Source organism: Acanthochromis polyacanthus, chromosome 7, assembly GCF_021347895.1.
Source record: "Acanthochromis polyacanthus isolate Apoly-LR-REF ecotype Palm Island chromosome 7, KAUST_Apoly_ChrSc, whole genome shotgun sequence".
Classification (NCBI taxonomy): domain Eukaryota; kingdom Metazoa; phylum Chordata; class Actinopteri; family Pomacentridae; genus Acanthochromis; species Acanthochromis polyacanthus.
The window spans coordinates 20,232,884-20,257,032 of NC_067119.1; the positions used below are offsets into that span (position 1 = coordinate 20,232,884).

The 24,149-nt window shown below is 42.3% G+C and overlaps 1 protein-coding gene across 1 annotated transcript in view; it reads right to left on the bottom strand.

Annotated features, from left to right (window-relative positions):
* Positions 1-246: 246 nt before the first annotated feature.
* Positions 247-24,149, bottom strand: part of gas2l1 (growth arrest-specific 2 like 1) — a 34,286-nt gene continuing 10,383 nt past the window's right edge. The window contains exons 2-5 of the mRNA XM_022198971.2: positions 13,074-13,181; positions 8,086-8,182; positions 6,852-7,167; positions 247-5,106 (exon numbers count right to left, since the gene is read on the bottom strand). Coding sequence (XP_022054663.2) covers positions 3,042-5,106; positions 6,852-7,167; positions 8,086-8,182; positions 13,074-13,181 — 2,586 coding nt within the window. The 3' untranslated portion in view covers positions 247-3,041. The remainder of the gene's footprint in view (positions 5,107-6,851; positions 7,168-8,085; positions 8,183-13,073; positions 13,182-24,149) is intronic.

The window sequence follows — 24,149 nt, forward strand, 5'->3', positions numbered from 1 at the left end:
CTGCACAAAGAGATAGACAGTTTGGATGATTATACACATTATCTTACATTTTATGACCATGAAATTTGGTTTCAAATACAAAACCGTATGTAGTATATCACACAGTGCATAAAGAATAATCTGTCATCATCTACATTCACATTCTGGCGTGTCTTTGACTGGAACTGCAGGACGGCTGCCAAATCCAAACATCTTCTGCTCTGCACACTGCTGTGACCACATGAAAAATTGATCAGAGCTAATTCATAAATTTCAGAAGAAAATATTTATTACAAGAACAACTTGACAGTCTTTCAACTTCAAAAAAGAGTGAAATGTTGCAGTATTGCTATTTCATATACACAAATCCCACAATGTCAAGCAATCTGTACATTGAACTGAAGTTTTTTGTGAAAATGACATTAGCAAACAAGAAACTGTCTGATCACAAACATTCAGATTTTGCCGATTGAGAACACGGAGGAGTGAAATTTGTAAAGTTGTGCAGGACAAAGAGCAAACTAGCGGACAATCACTCATTTTTTATGACTGAGAACCAAATGTATTTTTGTGTTTGCAAGAAGTCACAGTTTACATGACTGAGAGATTTCAAAACGCAAATGTCTTCAAATAAACCAAAATGAAAATAATTAGGATACATATAATAATCTTTTTGTACAAGTGAAACTGATAACCAGATACATATTCAACCAAAGTAGCTCTAACAATACTGACACATCATAAATTATTTGTAGCAGTGAGGAGTCAGCAATAAATCAAATTACTGTGTTTCTGAATGATGGGAAATGACGAAATATGTTCAGCGCGTCTGCAGGATCATTCCAGTTCTTACTAATTGGACACATCACTAATGGATTAATTCTCTTTATAGTACACTGTTGAGCAAACTCAAACATCTTCAAATGCCTCGCCTCATTTGGATTCCCCTAAACACTTATTTATTTAAAGTACTTGGGACACAGATATCACCCGAGCCCACTGAGCATCGATTTCATAAATAAATAAATTAAACCAACATCACATCCTTCCTTACCCCAATTCTGTACATATTCTCACACAGTACGTACACAAACATATACACACTCCTTTTTTTAACCTAATCATTGCTAGTGTCCTGCAAAAACAATTTTATTAACTTTTTTTCCTTCCTTTTATCTCTCCACACATCTCTGTTGGAAACATTTATCAAAATGATTCCAAATCTTAAAAACAAATGGTCATTTATTTATCTTATTTATCTTGTGTTTATGTGGTTTCTGCAGAACACAGACAGCAAACTTCCAACCTTTTCAACTTTCTAACATATTTTTAAAAGTCCACATCAAAAAAGAGAACTGTAAGCTCTGTAGATGGAGACTGGCCTCTCATATTGATGACATCTGTGCAAGAGCTTCGCAAAGGAACCTCGATATCCAGTTACAGTATCTATTATTCATGCACCTTTGCACACATGCAGACACTCAAGTCATTCTTCATCCATCGAACTTCGCCACATCATGCCACCGTTAACAGCTCTTACGGCTCTAATCAGCACCAGGATATGTCTCATAAACATATCAAGAAAAGGAAACAGCATCAAGATAATCTAATTTTACTGTGAATAAAACACGTCTTTCTTGAGCCACTAGAGGTCCCCATAGCTTGTGTCTTTGAAATCCATCTGCTAAGTAGGTTATCTGGCTTCCTGTGCTCTCAAACAACAGAGGGAATTCATTTCATATCCTTGTCATGAATTGTACATCAACGTCAAGTATGATTTATAATTAAAATTGGCAAAGTTCCTCGCTTTTTTTCTCCACATTCACACATCCAAGCTCTTCAATATCCATTACTATAAACAGCAAATGACGTAAATGACAGTCAATGTAGTGTTACCAAAGAGATGTCAGTGATGTTAAGCAAAAACATTCAAAAAATAACCTGTGAATAAAATTTTAAGGCAAAGGGAATAGTCAAGGCATTTTCAACACCAATATTGCATAGCTAAGGCAGCACAGAACTTAATACAGTGAATATGTACATTAAACTGTATATTCCATGCTTTTTTATGTACAAAGTGCCCACATCCCTCAGTGAGCACATGTATTTACACATTCAGACTCCTAAAAACGTGACTCCTGCACATATATATCCCATTGTATTCTAGAGTACAGTTTGGTCAGAGGAAGAGCTCTCAACATCTCTGTTTCAGTGGCAATGACACAAAGTAATAGAACCTTCACCGCTTCTCATATTTTTACACTTAATCCACTTCAAAGTTAAAATGTTGTACTGCATTAAAACAAAATCTTAACACACGAAGCATTCGAAAACGAATATTTTCTATCTTGACTACACAGATTGACTGTGAAAAGCTGACATAGAACGTTAATAACACCGGGTAACTGTACAGAAATTGGTAGTTCATAAAGTCAGAAGAATGACAAGGGTACCTTTGTCTATGTGACCTATTATTGACTGTGAATATGAGTTTACAGAATCGTATATGAAGACCACTAATGTGGAGACACTGAAAGAAACTGCAGTCATCATACCAGCATTTTGACTACCAAGGCAAGCAGAGAGGCAAACCACAAGAGGGAGCCAATCCGTGTGACTAACGGTTTAGTGTTTACAATGAGTATAGAGTTGTAGTTTTAAATCCCTGGCACTTTCCCATGCCCCTCAGGGGGGCACATGGCAGCACATATGCTCTCTCTCTATCTTTGAGTATCAACCATGAGAAGTTCACAAGTGTCTTGCAAAAAAAAAAAAAGAAAAGAGGAGAAAAACACATCTTATGATTGGCAAAAGCATCCCCATGCAGACATTAAAACTTACAGTAATATTAAAAACCATTCCTTTGGTAATAAATAATTTTGGCTTAAGTGCAAAAAAAGCAACGTGAATCCCCTGCAGGTATTCAGGGGAGAAACTAAATGAAAACGAAGGAGTGTGTAACATGCAGTGGAAACAGTCTATAGCCCAGTTTTAAGTCTTTTTTTACACAGTAGTTCAAGTTCATGACGACCACCCTCTGTGCCATATCCAACAGTTTTGTGCTACATCCAAGCTTCAGTGTCCAGGCTGCCTGACTGTCCAGGAAAGGGGCAGTCTTTGTTGCCCATGGCAGGAGAACGGGGCTGAGGATTGATCATGTCTGCAAAGGCCTGGTGGAGGCTTTTGCATGTGGCTGGACGACCAGGATGGTGAGAGCTCTGGGGGGACAGTGGAGGGGTGTGACAGGGGGAGAGAGTGTCATTAGCCTGCAGGTCTCTGTAGCTGACCGGGGTGGGGATACGAGATCGGCTGTTTTCTGGTCTATTGTCAGTGCGGGGTCTGAACCTGGCCCCCAGTTTGTGCTTAGAGATTGAGTCTACACTGTTTGATTTTTTCTGCAGTTTCTTTGTTTGCAGCACTTCTCCATCAGCGTCCCCATTAGTTAAGGGTGAAGTTGGTGGTGGGGACTCGGAGCGGGACTCGCTCAAGCTGAAGCACATGGAAGAGCTTTCACTTGAAGAATCCTGGAAGGAGCAGTCCTCAGAGGGGGGGAGGGGCACAGGTGACGGACAAGCCTCTGGAGGTGGGAGGTCATCGCTCCCGTCACCATTTTCCAGGTCATAAGGTAAGTTTGGCTGGTGATTTTCCAGAGGAACGTCTCCTTCAGGTCGTGTGCCCCAGCCGAGCTGACCCTGTCGACATGCGAGGCCCCCTGTAGGAGGGCAGCCTCCATGCTCTCCATTCATGTTCCTACAGTGGAACGCAGGCTGCGAGGAGACCTGATTCATCAACTCTGTGTCTCCAAGACCCGGCAGGGAAGATGGAATTTCACTTTCCTCTGTTGAACTAGAAATGGCCGGGAGCTTCTTGAGACCCCCGCTACGATCGCCCCAGTGCTCTGGCTCTCCTTGGCTGTGTGATCCACCAAAATTGTGCCCGTAAAGTAAATTCAACGGGTCGTCCATTGAGAAGGGACGGTTAGTTCTCTTGGATTCTCTGAGGTCAGGCAGATTTCCTATCTTTGCCCCCACATTCAAGGAGGATGTGGAGGAGTTGGAGGAGGAATAAGCAGAGTCAGTAACATTAGGATCAGTGATAGCTGGCACTGGATGTGTCCCAGCTCCCTGCAGCGCTGCTCCTCCTGGAGTTTTTGGAAATACTCCTTTCACCTGCTGCGTATTGGCCAGAAACTCGGCCTCAAAGCTGCGATACAGGTCCTGCTCCTTCTGAGGGTCTAACGTCGGCAGCATTTGGAAGCCAAAGCCCAGGCCTTCCTCCTCAGGCTCCTGCCGCTCCAGACCAGACCAGTTCTTGTGGTGGCCTCGCCCAGCAGAGCGGGCGCCTTGTGAGATCCGAGGGGGGCGGGAAGCATGATGATGAGAGTTGCGAGGAGATGAGTGCGGTGACCGTCTCCCTCCTGAGGTGACGGGTGGCAGCAGTCTGCCTTTACCTATGGAGGGTGAGCGAGGGGCAGGGGGTCTAGGGGTGGTTATAGTCTTTTTGCTGGGGTTGCTGTTGCTCTGAACTGCTTTAATCGGTGAGTTTGAACACGAGGACGACTGCCTCTTGGAGAACCCACCACCCACTCTGGGAGAGGATGGGAGCGTTTGCTTGGGCCGAAGGTCCTCTCGTCTGTCCGACGCTGGGGGCTGAGGGTCTCTGTGGGACAGACTGGGACCTGGACTGGCATCGGTGGACTGAGTACGGCTGGGTACCTTACTCTGGCTGTGAGAACGAGGAGCGTGGAACCTCCTCGGGCCCTCGTTGCCCAGCGAACGGCCCCTCTCAGTGCGAGACGTCCGAGCTCCATCAGACGATCCCTGCGGTGGGTTCGGTTTGAGTATTGGAGTGAGTGTAGAGCGTTCCCGTGACTGGCTGCGAGTACGAGGCAGCGACGGACGTAGAGATGGGGTTTTATTTCCAGCTCCAGGCCTCTCAATCATATGCTTCCCTTCCTTGCGATTGACAAGCAGCACTACCTCTTCACCAGAACGCCGCGAGGGACCACCAAGAGAATGACGTCCCCCTCCTCCTCCTCCTCCACTTCCTCCACCCTTAGAGGAGGCTGTAGAGGAGTCACTGTCTCCAGACAGACGTCTTGTCACTGGCAACATTGTCTCCTTATTCCTATAATGTAGGATGGAGAAAGAGTTAAATACATTCATAATAATGCCACATACTTTAAAGAAATAGTCCAGAACTTTTCCCAATTTGCAGTCATATCACTACACAGGTGGCAAATCCGACACAGCTCTCAAGACACCAGCAAATTTAGGGCAAATATTGTCCATCTTTCACGATGTGATTTCACATAATGTGCAATCTTAAGGATTTGTGAGTATTTCTAACTGTTGCACATAGACAGTATTTCTGAGCCAAGGCTCATGTGTTTCTTGGAACAGTGGACAGCGACAGTCAGGGGGATTACAGGGAAGATGAGAACAAGTGGGGGCAGGATTAGAGGTCTCATAGATTTTCTAGTCCAACACACAACACTGCCTTTCCCGACCAGACACCACTCCACTGTCACGCACCAGTAGAACCAGCAGGTTTAACTGGGTAATCAGCTCACAGTTGACCTTACGGGAAGAACAAACCTGGATAGATGGTGGATGATAGGCAGCACCCATACATTGCATGACCCAAAACCTACTCACATATACATCTGAAATGTAGACAATAAAACCACAAAGCACCACAGTCTGCTTTATCCATATCATTTACAAATAATATATTACAATAACTGTAGCTAAACTTTAATTCTAACATTTAAAACATCAGTATAAACAGTGTAATAAGCTGCTTTTAAAATGAACCGATAAATCAATTGATTCACGACAAACTGCTGCAGTCCTTTGTTCTGAATTTTGTTGATGGAGATACAGTTTTGTTTTCATTTAGGTCCCATTCTGTGCCTTTATAATTGGTATTTTATTACACCGCACTTGTAGTTATCCTCAGAAATTAGATTTGTACACATTCAGGCATAGAAATTCCCCAACATGGAGTCCACCTGTTGACCTACTTCCCTAGTTAGCAGTGAACAGTTGTCCAGGGATAGTTTGCAGATTAGTCTTCATCTAGTCTGGCGCGCCCACACAGGGTTAACTTGAATGAGCTGCTGCCTTGACGTCTGGACTGAGTGATTGCTCAAAACAAAAATGAGCCACATACTGGCTTGTAGCCAAAGTAAACCACCATTCAGCTCCTAATTGTGTTAAACAATAGCGCCTTTGCGCTGTCTCATATTGGGAAGGTATGTGACCAACTGAAGCTTTTTCCAGCTTAATAAAAAGGCTCAAGGAGATTTTCTTGTCTTTATATCTCCACTGAAAGAGTCATGTGTAAAGATCTTACAGTTACAATCCTGACTCCTTCATCTCATTTCAGAAGCGTTTCACAGAAGACTGATGTGTGGTATTACTTGTCGCTGGCTTCAGACTGATTCAGACCATCTGTTTACCGTGGCAAGAGAAGAAAGGCTGAAGCAACAGCTCTCTCAGAATCCTTGCCATGATAGACGGTCAATAGTCTAATTAGCTGAATGAAAGTGGAAGAGAAAAGAGAAAGAGAGCAAACATGTAGATGTCAAACCTGTAGCCACCAGGAGGTGCTGTAGGGCGGCTGTGTGAGACAGATTTACCAGGGCAATGTCACCTGAGATTAGATAAATCTGCTCTGGTTTGTGTGTTTGTTGTGTGTTTGGCCCACTCTTGGTGTGTGTGTGTGTGGTGTGTGCTGTCTGATTGCCCGTCTGTGGGCACAAAAGAGCAAGCAGCAAAAACTGCCCTGCCAGGATGCTTCTTAGAGATTAATTTCTTACCATGGTATCACACACTTATCCGCACACTTGCGTAGACACACAGACTCACCTGAGAGGATTAAAGTGTCGGGGCTCTGAGCGGTCTCGTGGCGGCCGTGGGAGGAGAGTTCGTGCTGCAGCCGAGTCGGGCTCAACGTGGACGGCGGAGCTCTGAGATCGGCCTGACCGTGTGGAGGAGGAAGAGCAGGAGGAGGCACAGGGAGCAGCGAGGGGCTCCAGGGAGCGTCTGTCAGGGGGTTTGTAAGGTGCGATGCCATCGTTTCTCCAATGTGGTCCTGGGCTGGTGGAGCGGGAGGAGTGGGCACTGGAGGACTTGCTCTGGGCCCCCTGACCTCCACTGGCTTTAGCCTGGTGGTAACGGTGGGCTGCGTAGATAGATTGATAACAGGTGGTCAAGAGAAACCTCTAACTCTGTCAGACTCCACGTACAATCACCAAGGATAAAAGACATTTAGTGGTCAAGAAATAAACCAGAGCTACCAACATCAATGCCATCAAGGGCTTACAGTAGATAAAAGCAGTGGATAAAATACTGCCTCTGCTTCCAAGAGATTCTTACTTGATCCCTGAATGATCCTGTCATTTTGGTTGAACATTTATAGAGCACAAATGCCCTGTTCCTCTACCCATTCAATACTGTCTGATCTTTAGTGTGGCCCTTTGTGGTTCCAAATATAACACCAATTATGATTTCAGCTAATGTCAGCTGTCCAGACAGTCGTCTCCTCTACAGCAGCAGCGGATGGACAGTCTCAACCAACATCGCTTTGGGCTCTGTAGTGCTAATCAAAGTGAGTGTAAACACTGAATGGTTCGGACAGGTGTCTAGTTTTTAAGCAACAAAGTGTTGTGTTGACATGAGTTGCTATACAGATGTGCTGCAGGATCAGGCAGTGGGAGGGAAACTATAAAATCATGTGTGTGACATTTTCCATTACAATCTTGCATCATTTTCCACATCAACATTTCTTGGCAGGGTGTACACACTAGTCTAAGTTCAGTATGACACAGACTGAGTGATGTAACAATGTCAAATTAGTCACACAGCAAAAATCTGATATATGCAATAACAAAATGTAGAACTGTCTAACTATAAATCTGCAAGGACTGAATGATGAATACTATTATCCAACCTGACCTTCACGGTGTTTGCTCCTAGTCAGAACACAGTACATCTGATGTGATTTGTGTTGTTTATAGTCTTACATGTATTATGAATTATGCAACGCTGAGCCATGACAACAAAGTTGTTTTGTGAGGGGCTGAATAGGAAGTGACCTCACCGAAAGCAGCACAGCGACATGGGTCATGCTTGTCCAAATAGTGCTCTAATGTGTCCCAGCCCCCTCCGACACGCACCATCACATGAGTCCGAAGGACCTGAGGGGGAAAAGAGAAAACAAGGCTTCAATAGACGAAGAAAAAGTAGCATGCAAACTCATACACAAATAAAATGGCTTAAACCTTTTTGATATACTGCACTATCACACACACAAGTCCATAGAAATGCAAATGTGACAAACGAGGCAGCTTGCTGAAGGCTGGCTGGCCCTCAGTGTTACGTAACATCTAGATGCACCCCTGTATGTGCCCCTGCCTCTCCCTCCCTCCCTCTGACAACTCCTCTTTCTCCCACATCACCCCCAGCTGCTGCCATTATGAGGGCCGTTCATTGCTATGCCAACTCACTGAGTACGGTAGCATAATAAAGAGGCAAAGTGCTGTGAAAGACACTCTTTTTTAGTACCCCTCTCCTTCTCTCATGCCTCTCAGCTGGCTTCCCCATGTTTTCAGAGGGGAGCGGAGGGGGTGAATTAGCATGGTAACAGCTCACCCCTGCTGTCCGCTCAGCTCCTCAGCTGGGAATCCAGTTATCGGGGAGAGGAGCAGAGCGAAGACGGAGGCCGGGATAGCCATAGCAGAGGAGGGGTGGGTGGACATGTCACTTCCTACTCTCCTCTGTTCTTTGAGGCATACACATCCACAAGATCAGACCAAAGAGCCTCACGCCCTCCAGGCAGAAATTGCCTTCACTGAGGCAGCACACTGGGCTTGATGCGACAGCCCTGTGGATGCCTCCTCCTGCCTTAGGTTGTGTAACAACGGTCTGCCAGCCACATGTTTCAAAGGTTGTACCCGTGTCTTTGAGGGCACGCAAAGCGAAGCCATAATGGTAAAGCTGTGTGGGCTGGCACAGTATTTATTTCCACCAAATGACACGTGTCGCAGCATCTCATCTCCAGGTCCCTGATCGTGGTCAGAGAGAGGCCACAGACGGGGCATGTGCTCCAAAGTCTGACCCCACCTTCTCTCCAGTACAATCCCTGCCAATCCACGACAAGTCTCTGCTCGACTACTACATCAAATCCATCAAAACAGCTGATCTGCTTATCTCTGTCAGACCTGCGAGTATAAACTGCTTACTCTCCACTGCTTTGGCCTTATGTCAGTAACAGGTTTACAGTTTGTGTGATGCAGCATCCCCATCATGAGCCAGCAGTGAGGAGCAGGGTTACACAAGGTTCATAACATATCAGATTTTTAGGATCATTGCAATATGAACTTCAACAATAATAAGATCACAAGGTCTGGCGAAGAGAGATTTGAAAAAGACACAAAGTTCAAACAGCAGAAGAGCAGACTAAAATTCCTCCTTTGACTTTCTCTGCGATCCTTTATTTCATGTTTCTGCTCATACTGCGATCCAGGTGGTGCCAGTGACAGATAAAGACACATCTTAACACTTGTATTTCAGGCAGTTTTTATAGTTTTTATCTGTGCTAGTGTAATAGATGTCAGGTTTGGTACCAGCTCCAAGGAATCCAAATAAATATTTAATCGCACTGTGATAATTTCATGACTATAAAGAGAATTATTAAAGACCTTAAAATGCTTATCGCGGAGCAATAATTTCTAGAATGTTAGCTCATTTAATTCACTGTGGTTATCTAATAACAGTATAACACCATGTGGTAAGGATAATCCCTATTTTCTGATATGAGCTGCCAAATTACAAAGCAAGCTGTTTTTAGAGACATCGTGAGAAATGGACAAAACAGATGTATGTTACATTATAAAGCTAAAACAACCTGAACTTGAGGCAAAATTAGAAACTGAGTGATCAAAATTACAGTATAAACACTGAAGAAATGTCTTTTCCTGTATTCTAAATCACTTGCTTCCATACACAACATGCATGTCATATTTTAAACATGATGCCACAGCTCTGCCCATGACTCCGCTGAGGCTGAATGGATGTTTAGGGACCATGTTCCACTTTGGAGCTGTGGCTCAGCTGCCAGATTTCCCAACAACTGCAGGGGCATCTTCACCAGTACAGAGACCCAATCCCTGTTTCTATAGCAACCGTGAACAGAGAGACTTCCAGTCATCATTGCGGGGGCGTGTTGAACCAATTTCTTCCTAAATCTTGCTGCTGAGTTAAAAAAATTAAGCTCATGCTTCATTTCAGCTGTTGTGCCCCACGACTGAAGGCATCTCCTCCCACTGGGTAGCAGCCTCCCTCTCAGACAAAGATGCCTTATTAACTCCCCACCCCTCGTGTTCATGAGGTCCGTTTGCCCATTTGCTTTCACGACTTCATCCCCCGTGATTCAGCCTGAGATCCTTGTAACAGCTTTGGCAGCTGAATAGGGGCTTTTTTTGGCTTTCAAGGCGGCTGCCGGTTTCCTCCCATCAGAAGAATAAGGGAAGCGTGTTGGGTGCACTTGTAGCTGCTTGGGCATATGTACAATCCCCAGTGAGGAATCAGGAGAGGGCGGAAACAGCATGAAGAGAGCCAATCTGACAAGCGAAAGGCTCCCAGACACGCTCATGCACACACATTAACACGCGCACACAAAGTCCACCGCCATATTTAAATGTGTCTGTTACATTGAAATGGCTGCTGCACATGTTACACAGATCAGACACATCACTCTCCATCTTAGGGACTGTATGGAAAATACACAGGGAGGAGTGGACGGCAGCAAAGAGGGAGTATTGTATAGCGTCATTTTTCCTAAAGGGGGGAGGGGGATTTTTTTTTTCTGAAGAGCAGTGAAGCTTTTTTTTGTTATTCTACAAACAAATACTCATAAAAAATGGTTGTACTGTCCTCAGTGGGTAATGAAAGCATGCGGAGGACAACAACATGTCTCCATTTCAGTGTGATGAAGCAGTTTTCTGAAACCCAGAATGCCAATGAATCGTTGTGGTGGTCTAATTGATCTAATATAGGGATTACATATTGTCTCTACTAATAGTAATCACCTCCTCTTGAGAAAAAATGTTGATTCTCTCATATAAAGTTGGCCTATGTCATAATTCTGGTTCAGCGTTTTATTGCGTTACTCTTTATTAAAAGATAGGAAACTGCTTCATCAATTTGTCAGATTAGCCATAAATTTAGAAAATGTTAATCCACCTTGAATTCATACACACACACTGGTGCATGGTGGTGGTGAATGAGACCACACATTGATGAATTCTTTATGCTTTGCTTCATTTTGTGAAGAGACCGAGAGGACTGCGTTGTGCCAACTCAGTGCTATATTTTAAACTGTGAGTGCTTTTTTTTCTAGGTCAAAGAGAGAGCGCAGAGACAATACTAATAACTGGGGAGGGTTCTGCTATTTTAGAAATTTAAGATTCAACCACTGTCCACAGAGCAATGATTTTCACACAGGCTCTTACTGTAGCTGTAAATCCAGTACACATGACAGGATCGGTGACTTTGCTGCGCCTATTATATGGACAAAGCTATTTCTTGACAGGGATGGGTGTGTCAAACATTTCATCACAAAGCGTCTACCGAGTGGTGCCACTAAATGTGAAAAAAAATGGCAACATTACTGGCAGTCAGACTGACCGACAGTAAAATGTGAATGCAGGCAACTTGGAAAACCATCCAAAGGGTCCATTAATGTGGTTGTGGTACATTTTAGGTAAGTGAGACGAAATCGATCTGTGGCATCAGGAAGCCTTCCTGCACCGTCCTCTGAGGCCAGAGGCTACGGTTGCAGCTCTCAAACTGAAAATGAGACACGCAGTCCAGCAGAAAAAGGCTGCAGCCAAGATAAGGAAAAGTCAGGAAATGACCTAAAGCTCTATTTGCGTCGAGATGGAAAGAGTAGAGTCCTGGGTGTGGGCCAGATGGAGGCAGTTTGTAAACACTGGCTATAGACGGAGAAATCACAACACTGTTACTTACTGTACTGTACGTTTCACTGAGGTTTGATTCTGCCCAGCAGCTCAGGAGTTTATTTGTTGCTGCCTAACCTTGGTCTTCTTGAAACAACATATGCCAACGTGCCATATGCCAGCACCGTATGGCTCCATGCAATTACTGCACGACTTCTGTGCTTTGTGCCAAGCGGATATGTGAGTTGAACATGTGTAAAAACTGACCTGAAGCATTCAGAATGATTCAGCTTCATTGAAACTTTGGGCTTCATTTTCGCTTTATGTCTGTTACTTGAAGTTGGAAAAGTGAATTTTGACACTAGACTGTGTGCATGAACAATTATGGAACATTTTAAATTTGAACCAAGCTGTCATCAGAAGACAAGTGTGTGTTAGTAATACTGTAAAAATGTAATCTGAATGTAGAATCACATTTAAAAGTCATGAATCTATTTAATGTGAGGATGAAAAAAACAAACAAAATGAAGTCATGCTATTCTCATATTTAGAGGTGCTGTGTTTGACAGTCAGAGCTGCAAAGATGCAAAATTGTAGATTTTCAGTGACAAAATAATGCAGTTTGGTCTGTGTAACTGCACCTTTAAAATAATAATAAACATAATAAGCTTTATTTCTAGAACACTGTTCAAATAATGTAGTTACAAGGCGCCTTACAAAAGCAGAGCAAAAGTAAAACATCAAAAAGACTATAAAATATAATGCAAATGCCTGTCTTTAGGTGAGTGTTAAAAGCTGAGGCACAAATTTAGGGTTTGTGACAGTATAGGGAAGGTTGTTGGGGCTAAAACTGAAAAAGTGTTAGTTTTAAGTTTGGACTGTGGTCTTTTAACAGAAGTTGACTGTCTGATCTGAGGGGTTTGTGCAGAATAAAGAGTTAAAAGTTTTGGGATGTAAAGTGGAACCAGAACACAGAGATTTTTAAGTAATCCAAATTGAGTTCTGTAATGAATGGGGTGTAATTTGATAGGACTGGAGAGATGTGTTTCCTGCATCGAGCATTTATGAGCAGCAATAAAAGTGAACAATACACCGACAGATATTTGGCATCACGGTGGTGAAGACCTACCCGGATGAAGATCAGAGCGCTGGAGTCTCCCACTTTGTATTTCCCCTCAGACACCTTTATCATAGGAAACTGAGCTGGACAGGAACAGCGGCCCAGAATCTCACGGACCTGTGGAGAACAGAAAATAAAAAATCATTGTAACACGTGAACATGATGCACACTTCAGAGAGGAACCTGACAGTGATCCCTTCCTGTTTTCCCGAGCAGTGCCCCCACATTATGTCAGGTCATGTTTAGTCACATATCTGAACAAAGCGCTGCTGGACCTGTGTGTCAGCAACACAATGGCTCTGTTTTAATGTGGTGAGAAATGAGCAGTCTTGGCTGCTTTTGCATACGGGGGTGTCAGAGTGCGTTTGTGCGTCACCTTCCTGCCAAGTTTTCTCTCCAAATACCTACTGGGTGATGAAGTGCCCCGCCTGCTGTCGTACCACATTAAAAAGCCCCGCCTCACCTCATCTCCTCAGAACATTTTGGTCATTTAGCTCACCGCAAAAAGTCACAAAAACACATATCTGAACGTTCTAATGACTACTCTCCAGCCCTGGAGCTCTCTGAGATTTTACAAGACAGCGTTTGTGCTCGTGACATCATAAACTGAACGGGAGAAAGAGCTCAGAAATCAGACTGGAGGCGATGATGTCAGCAGGCCTGTGCTGCCAGCTGGGTTTTCAACTGAGAGAGCTGGTTGCCCTTGCTGTGGTTGGGGGTGCTTATTAGGCAACTAGAGGCAGACACAACTGCAGGGTGGAGTGAGATGGGCCTGTGTTGCATAGGCCTGTGTGCCCTCACCGGATTGGACAACTTTGATGTTGTTCTTGGCGTCTCTCTCTCAGACAAAGGCGTGTGCACACTTGTCGACCAGGAGAAAGTCAAGGCAGAAAAGTGGACTGAGGAAAGAAGCACAGGAGGGGAGCAGAGATAACTGCTTTACAACATGCCTTCATAAAGGGCACGGGTGTATTTTATTGATATTAAAGCGATCAAATGACATGCTGGAGGTAAATGCCAGGCTGTGAGCTTTCACCCTTCAGCTGTGTACTGCACCTTTCATGCTGAACGCTGAGCTCCTGGGATGTAGCTTACTTGTGTGTGTTCTTGGCCTACAGCACCTTTATTATGGAGTATTCAGAAGATTACGGTGGCACCTTGTTATTTTCTTGAAATAGCACCCTTCTTCTATCCCATGCTAATTAAAGAGGTTAGAATCAGAGCTAAGCCTCAGCATCTCACCTGCCCCTCTGTTCTCCCTCTCACCTGCTTCTCTTGAGCCTTCTTTGCTTCCTTTTCTCTTTCATTTGCTTTGTTGTGTATCAGCCTTTGTACTTGTCTTGTGCACTTGCTGACCAGACCTATATTTGTCCTTTTTTGTTTGTTTTCTGCTAGCTCCTTCTCCTTTTCTCTGTCCTGTCGCTCTGTCTCTCATTCAGTCAGTAGGTGGACGAGCCCTGTTTGGAAAAACCCCAGCCAGTGAGTTAATGGAAAGACTGCTATGGTAACAGACACACACATAGCCTTACCCTTCCCTTTTGACTGTACAGTTTCCCTTCTTTTTTTCATTCTTGCTATAGTAAAGGCAGAGCTGTTCAGCTGAGGTCATAAGCTTTCCTCTGGAGGAAAGGTGTGCAGTCTCATATGAAACACTGAGCAGGATACAGACTAAGAACCATGAGGTGTTTCAATAATCACCTAATCAATAGCAGCTCTGACAGCTGAAGTATTTGCTCTGTGGAACCCTTGACGTGAAATGTGTGCACTTCCCACGTCTTCACTGTGTCAACAACGACTGCTGGACTGAAAACACAACACACTGCAGAGGGAGATCGAAGGGGAGGAGAGACACAAGGTCACGCAGGAAACATGCGGAAGTGGAGCTGGAACGCTGCGAAAAAACTGAGGGATGAATTATAGATGCACGCTGGTCACACAAGAGACAATTTCAGCAAGAGCTGCAGATGTTTGAGAAGGAAAAGAGAGAAAAACGACGAGCGACTGAACAATCCACAGCACGCCCCTATACTGGGAATCTTCACTATCTCAAGATAGGAATGTAGAGATGTTTTTGCAGGAACAGAAATTGTTTCATTTATGAGAAACTATACTGGAGGAGCAGCTGCATTTGTCAACGTCTAGTTTAACATGAAGAACTTATACAGAAGATATTCCTTTAAAGATCCCATTGCTCAGATCACGTCATATCTGCTCAGTATGATTTAACAACCTCTTGATTCTTTTCCTTCCTGACCTGCAAACATCTGAAGGACCATTCATGGCTGAGAGCAAACCCTGGGGATGAGCAGAGGAAATGGGAGGGGAAGAGATAAAGATGTTTAGGCTTTATTTATTATATTCTTGACTGATCGGAAATGCAAGCTAACATGCTACACTAAGACTGCAGATCATAGCTGAACAACGTGGTATCAGAACAAAGGAATGCAGGAGGTTTGCCAGTATTGTTCTACTAAGTGCATCTACTGTTGTTTGATTTGAATTCATTGGTTCTAGCTTTTGTTTCCTGGTTTTATGGCTCAGGTTTTTGAATGAAATTCAAATATCCAATTGAATATTTGTCTGCCCGACCACACAGCTTGTTCTTGATCAAAACAAAGGTGTGCTGCCTGCTGTGACTGGCTTCAGGACACTTATTGCTAAACTCCAACAATAAAAAACTGAACATTAAAACTCACCACTCAGTTCACAGGAATTTATACAAGCTCTTTCCATGGTTTAACTTGAATGACGCAATTGCAGGGCAGAGAGAGTCTATAAAAGATGATATGGCACTGGTGCAAACACTGTATTTGAGGTCAATTGTATAGAAAAAAATGACAGAACAAGACTCTTCTGTTAGCTTTTCTTTTATCTGTACACCCTAAAGACTGGAAACTTCTGGAGATAAACCAGCCTCACCATCAGATAAGCACAGAGACAAGGAAACTATGCTACAGGGGGCGCCTGTTTGGAACTTGAGGGGGTTATTGCTCCACCACCCATAAGGAAGCATTCCTGGAGCTCATGAAGACACACTGAAAACAGTCACATATCAGACTCTATGCTCCTATTAAACCTCTACTCTGACAGCCTGTATAAACGACTCCTCTGTGAACAACTGTGTCACATTTCATAAACACAGGACAGCCGCCGCTGCACCAATTCTGTCTTTAAAAACAACACGGGGGTGTAGGGAGGTGACGAGCAACTAAATGAAGGATAATTATGTTTTCTAATTATGTTGAATGTGCAGCCTGAGGGAATGAACTGAAGACAGCATGGAAGTACAAGCATTTAGAGACAGTTAGTGCTCTGGTCTAACAGGCCTAACCAGCAGAAAGAAGATGGAAAAACAAGAGTGGGATCAACACCTGAGGGACAGGTGTGTCCTTTGAAGCCCCAGGGAGGAAAAACAGAAGATATAAATTTAGAATCATTTCGGAGGCTGCTGTGCTGTTGAAGCATATTGTGTTATGCTGACTGTGGTTTCTGTTACGTTGTTGTGTGGGGAGGTTAAAAACGGAAAATCTATAAAGCTTATCAATACCTCTCTAAAACCTTTAAAACACATTCTATCCAGCCAGCTACACTGGCATTACATCCATCCTTGCTACTGTTGTTATCATTTAGTATTTGGAAATAATATAAACTTACAGGCTTTAATAATAGCTTATTTCCTAATCAGCTGCACAGAATCCTCCCTACTCTTCAGCTATTTACTTACCTACATTTTACTCATTTACCTATTTTATATACACCTTTATAGATTTGCTTGTGTACTTATTAATCAATTTTCAATTAAATATTATTTATCTTTCCATAATCTTGATGGAGAACTGCTTGATAAACTAGTTGCCAGCTATCTAATTAATCACCAACTATAATGAATCAGTCTGAGTAATTTTTAGGTGGAAAAAGTGTAAATGATTTGGTTCTAGCTTGTTATAATTGAATATTTTATATTTTCTTCACTTTTCTATGACAGTAAACTAAATCTCTTTGGGTTATGGCCAAAACAGGACATTAGAGGATGTCATTTGTGAGTTTGAAAAGCACTGATGGACATTTGTCATCATTTTTTGACATTTTTAGACCAAACATTTCATTAATAAATCAAGAAAATAATCTACAGATTAATCCACAATGAAGAAAATCATTAGTTGCAGCCTAAATATTGGGGGCCTGGTAGCTGATAAGCTCCCTTCAAGTAGAAAGTTTCCTTCAGATTCAAATTAACATGCCCTTTATAAGGGTTGGAGTAATTTGCTGAGTGTATTTTGGCAATAAACACATACTACAAAAACATGAAGCCATATTTTAGTGTCTTGGGAAATATAATTACTCTCCGTATGATGCAGAGTTAGACGAGTGGGTTAAAAATAATGCAACAATACAGTCAGCAGCTATTTAGCTTAGATGTGGCATTAAAACTGAAAAGGATTAGCAGCAAGACTGGCTCAAATAAAAGGAACCAAATCTGCCTACCAGCACTTCTAAAGTCTACTAATAAACATGCTGTATTTAGTTTGTTAACTGGTACAAAAACCAAAGTGTAAAGGCAACAATGTGCAGTTTTCAAAGGGATTCTGAGCCTTTATGTGGCTTTTCTTTTTTAACAAGCCCAATGCAGTGTGTTAAAGCTGTATGGGGCAGAAATCTAAAAAGGGCATAAACCAAATTAAAAAGCAAACAGAATTTGGAAATACAGTGTTCTTCCTGCACTTCTCTGCTTTCTGTCATAATTTTGTTCCACCAGATGACCACAGACAAAGACACACTTCAAACTTGAAAAAAAGGAGTCAAACCAAAAGCTTTTCATTAAATCAAAGCCTATTCTCCTGATTAAATGTCTTAAATGTCCATTTATCCACATTGTCCTCCCCTCACACTGGAATTTATTTCTATTTATACGATCTCACCTAATCTGTGTGAAAAGCTTAAGTCTTCCATCAAGGCCTAGATTTTCGAAAGCCGGAGTCAAGAAGAGCTGCAGAAGTCTAGTTTCTTCTCAGACCACTTGAATTACAAAATGTTGAAAGGCTAGTATGAAATGTTTGCCCAATGGTGCCAAATATATACGGCCTACCACAGCTATGAGTAAGCTTTAAAGGTGCTGATAGATGGTTTGAAATACAAGTTTCCCTACTAAGTATAAAGAAATGTATTTTCAAAATGTCTAACTATTCCTTTAACTGTTATCTGAAGAATATAATGCTTTTATCTTATTTTCTACTCTTAGCTGTTTTTGGCCAGAGTGAAAAATGTAATCATACGTGCTCCTGGTTAGACAGCATCACCTGCTTGAGGGAAATCATCCTCAGTAAATCGATGCCTGTCTCCTGGCCTCATGACAAACAGCCCATCAGAGGCTGCAGCAATATGGGAATCTGATGGACATGAAGGGCTATATGCTGAATAAATCCATTATTCATCTGCTTCAGTCAAACAGCAATGTAATCACTTGGTGCAGGAAGTTAAATATCCGGTCATCGTCTAACTCATTTGCCGGTTTGTTCTCATGCAATTCAACAACAACTCAGCCCTCTCCTTGTCACACTCAAGGTTAGAGGGATTGATGCTCGGCCTCCACCTGAGACCAGCTTGAGGAAGCTGCAGGCAAATGCAGGAAATAGCCAGTGAACAATTATTCTCACAGTCAGACAGACAGAAGGCCACTCAGATAGAAACCCAATTAAAACGATACTTATGCAAAACGATCAGCTGATGGCATCAAACGCTGCAATAAAGAGGTAAAGAGGGCGGCATGCAAAGTGAGGAGTCAGCTGTTTCCTCACCGCCGCATGGATCCCAGTGAGGACGAGTGAGAAACGGTTACTGGGCAAAATAACCTTTAAAGACCAGGAAAGCACGAGTGCATGTGACACAAGAGGGAGAAACACTGAAGGCTGCCATGCTCTCCCAGCAAAGCGTACGAGTGTGACCCATTGCAAAGCATGATGACCTACTTTTCCGTTTCACTCTCTCTACTGTAGCGCTGCCTCTCAGAGTAACATCCACCCCAGTCAGGTTTATCAGAGTGTACAGTAACGTCACTCAAGGCACACTGTGTGTTGTCTGCTCCCCTTTCTACTTCCTGAATGCATGAATTGGACCATAAGGCTAATGGAGCAGAGCGTCCATACAGGCAGAATGCACACATTTTGTCTCTACACCTCCCCCACCTCCCCTTCAATCGGCTGGTGTTTCCATCTATAGATTGAGATGTCGGCCTTTGATTGCCTCGTCGCTAACAGTGGCAGTCTATTCATTTCCTCTGTTCCATGCCACCAACAAGACATACGGCTCCACTCTTTGCCTTATCATCTCCAGTGGAGACGGAGGTGGGGGATGGGAGTGAGGGCTCACATACATGAACCCAACAAGGGCTGAATGTTGAAGCCTGGGGTGAGAAGAGACGTGAACCAGTTTCAATGAGAAAGAAGGGAAGATGGTAATTGAAGGAAGTCAACAATGACTGTGAAGCTCCTCCGGTCTGTTGTTTACAAGCGTGGACACTGTACTGAATAGAGGCCTACGCATGCAGTAAATGTGTGAACAATTAAAGTGCACAATACGGGGTCACTAAGTGTTATTTTAATTATTAAATATAGATCAGTTTTCCACAGCGACAACATGTGTTATTTGAATAAAGCACAGCGACTAATGACCTAGAAACCACACATAAAAGGTCATTTGTGTAGGTAGACAAGCATATTGCCTGAGGCTCAGAGCTGCATATGGCAATAAAAAGATACAGATCATGGCCATAATCCCTCTCTAGTGTCGATATGTGAGAAAATCCCCTAATGCAAAGGATAAACTTTCTGTGGCCATAAAGAGCGATGTGATCAGGCTTCTGTTTGCACATCTCATGCACTTGGGAAAACACTGAGTCAAACCATGATGAAGGAAATGAGTCTCCTGCCACTTCCTCAACTTTACGGTGGAAATCTATCCCACTGTGAGATGAGTAAGAATATACATAGCTGCAGATCAGAGGATGGATGTTGTGTTTATATGAGGGTGTGACCAGGAGAGCCAGGAGCTTATAGCTATTGTATCCAGCAGGTAGTTGATGTGACACACCAACTGTCTGCACTAAGAGTCAATGAGTCACTTTGCTGTTGCACAAGCCGAGTGTTCAGGGACAAATCATAATTAGTAATATTTCATGACGCACAGTGAATATTGAGGAGATGGGTGTCCAAAGAGGCGGTTGTATTTTGAGCCATTGCTGTCTGTCGGTACAACACTCCTTAGAATAATGACATGTAATCCTATTATCTCCACACTTGTATTGTCTCAACAAGAAGATTACCGTGACTGACCAACCACCAAACAACCTATAGATGAACATATAGCTGCCTTAAATACAAATGCTATGAATTACTCAAGAAAGAACTTTAAAAAAAATAAAGAAGGATTTAAAATTGCTGTTATTGTGATTCTGACATATTTTACAATCTCATTAAGAGGTGCCTTATTCTAAATAGTAGCATTAAATACCTTCATATGTACTGAACAGCTCACATTTTGGCCTGAAATTCAATTTGTTTAGGACATCTTGATGGCACATACACTAATGAAATTCCTTTAGAGCTCAACTGATTTATCTGCTTATCGTAGATATATACATATAGCTATATGTTGTCCAAAACCTAGATTTTTTTTTTTTTTACAGAACATATTGAAGGAAAAGATCCTTGAAGTAATTCAGGAAAAGCGTCATGAGAAAAGCTCCAACTCCTTTCTTTATTGTACTTTCAGCACTGCCTGCAGTACATGTAGCAGTGCTAAGCAGACGGTGGTACGGAGTAAAAATGGTGTCTCCACAGAATTTCCAAATATAAATCAAATGCCATATATTTATAAAGAATAATGGCCAAAATAGCATTATCCTAAAAATCTGTATCGGCTTTAAACCAAAAAATCCAGTATCGGTCGAGCTAAATTCGAAGTAATTCTAGGTAGATGTTATCATCTGTTGCCCCACATTGAGATATCTGGACAGAAAATATGACAACTAAACAAAAGCTGAATGTAGCATTTACGTTTGCACAGGGATGTGAGGCTGCTGTGCACATCTCTGGAGTGAATGGGCCGGTAATTAATTGATGACATTTCATCAATAATGTTACTGGATATGAATAAGAACGCGGGTAATGGAGAGGATGATAATGCATTTTTTTAAAAAGCGGACACAAAATTAAACCATCGTGAATCTACTGTTGATGCCTTGTTAAGCATCTGCTTTGAACAAAAATACAAACGTGTTCTGTTGGACGAATGTTACGGAGGACGGAGAGGAATAAAACCTTGCAGCTACAACTGAGCAGCAGATATTTATTACTGTATTTAAATGTGGGTTTCATTTCAATTATTTCCTGGTAAATACACTGTGCTGTGGTTCAGGAAATTAGGAGGCATTCAGCGGAAGAGAAGATTAAACCTCAACATGAGAAATGGACCACAAAGAGCTGAAGTCATTAGACAGGATGTGTTGGTGCATCTCAGGGAACTCTGTAAAGCACCCCAGACAATAGCGTACTATTTTAATATTGTGGCTTTGTAGCAAGACTGCAAAGGCCCTGGAATTCCTGAGCTGATCAAAACTCAGATAAGCTCTCCCTCTCTCCAACACTGACCAACACCCATCTCTATAGGAGGATTGAGACATTTGTATTTCTGTAGGTTTTCATTCACAGAAGGATGGAGCTCCTGTGAACATTTAAACCCCTGGAATAACTTCTTCTTTTTAAAAGACAATGACTTTCAATTATATGCTATGGATGTTTGTTTAATGAACTTTCATGCTAAAATCCCTTTTCAGCTTTAGGAGACCCTCAGCCGGAGATGTCTCTGCATTCCACAGATCAGATAACAAGTCGTAAAACTTTATGGCAGAAGGCTGGAGTCACCCTCTCTCTCTCTTTGACTGAAACAAAGAGACTGGAACTGAACTTAAACAAAAACACTTGCCAAATTAATATTTCTATATGCATTTGGTTTTTCCAGATTTACCACAGTTACTCACAGTGTTTCATCTATGTCATATTTGAAGATCATATTTGCATGTCTGATAGAAGTCGATTTATTAATTTGTGATGTTAATCATTTCTTCCCCAGGATACTATGATTTTGGAATGAATTCCCTTATTAATCTCTGAATTTCCTCTCCATTTAGGTTGAATAATGACCATTGTATTTACCTGTTACCAAATCTCTGACTTGTTGTTATATTTTCACTGTGATACATATTTTTAATGTCATAAACATAAACATATAGTTATGAATGAAATGATTCACATCATATGAACATATGTATTAATCTACACATTTCACTTTCACACAACTGAATATGGTGGGATAGACAGATCATGTTTTGCGCGTTTAATATCATATTTTAATCCATTCTGGATTCCTCTTTCTTCTCTACTCTGTGAGAACAAAGAGATTCCAAATTCCACCAGACTCGCGCCTAAAAGTTCTCTCTCTCCGCCCAGGTCCTCCCCTTAGCTGGACCCACAGATAAAGTCAGCCGTAGCCCACATCTCACGCTCTTACTCTCTTACCACTCTTACTTCTTACCCCTCTCTTCCTGAGAGGCCAACCAAAGTCTCTCTCATTATTTTCTTACCTAAAGCGCGTTTTTTCTATCTTTGAAATTCCCTCACCATCTAAGTTTGTTAACTATTTATCTTTTAATATTTTTGTAACTTAAGGAGGCATTTTGCTCAATTTTAAACCAACGTTATTCGTTTTAATCTGAAGAACAGATTCAGAACCAGCATTTATTTTTCTTAATTTTGACCGTTTTTCATCAACACCCATTTTCTTGGCTAAAGCCTGAGAACCATCATTTTTAAACACTCAGCTGAGAACTACGGAGACCTGTTGGACCAGGTCTTTGCATAGAACCGATCAACCTGCGGCAGGACATCTAGGCGTGGCCACAACAACGACGACGACGCACCGCTCCGAACCCGCAGGTCCAGACCGTGTGCATAATCTGAAGGCCTCGCACGTCCCAGCCCCATGACGGTTCACTTCAATAACTCCAGCTGAGTTTGCTCTGATTCCATTCTATGGGTGATGTACTAACAGCTTGGTCAATTAATTAGTTTAATCAATTTATTCTTTTACAAATCATTAGAATTCTTAATCCAAATTACCGGTTACCTCGTCAGGTTAGCTCTGGCTAATCCTCACCATATTTCCTTCTCTCTCACACCACACACACACTCCCACATTCCACGCACACATGTAGTCCTGCACGCACACACACACACCATATCTACATTGTACATAGTTCACTTGTCATTATTTTCATAGAATAGTTAATAAATACCTCATTATAGACCAAATTACAGTCTTGTGTTGCTTTGTGTAGAATGTGGTCAATTTAACCGAGGATTCAAGACTTTTTGATATGAGATTGATCAAAATTTTTATGAATATTAATTTTTTTATTAATATTAATTTTTTCCCTAGAGATCTAGGGTGGTGCCCCAATTATTAATAACGAGAGCAATAAATCATAACGTAGTACTGCTACATATATTGGTGCCCCGTGTGAGGCCGATTAAAAACCTTTTTTGCACAAAGAAACACTGAAGCCTCCTCTGCCATTCATTCACATACACTGGTTCTTTATCTGCTGTGTGAGCATATGTCTTCCTTTAATCAAATTGTGTAAGTAATTTACTGCTTGAAACGCTGTTTTGTTTTTATATCACGTCGGATTGATAACATTAGTGGACGCACTTGTGTTTTATTAATCTGTTTTGCCGTGAGCGCTGTTGATCCGTGACGTCAGCTGAAGCTGCAGTCAGTCCCTGTGTTGCTAACTAAACTAGCCTGAGCTCTTTGAGTTGTTGTTTCGAAAGTTTTTATCCATCTTGATACCGTTTATTTGTCGACTAAAACAATTAAAAATAAGGCCTGAAATTCATGAACAGTGCTATGCCTTACCGATGAAACGTCCGGAACGCATAGTTTGTTCAAAAGCCTCCCAGTTAGCGTTCGGAGTAGCTAACCGAACTTGCTAACTCTGCTTCGGCAGCTTGAGGTAATTTAGCATTTGTG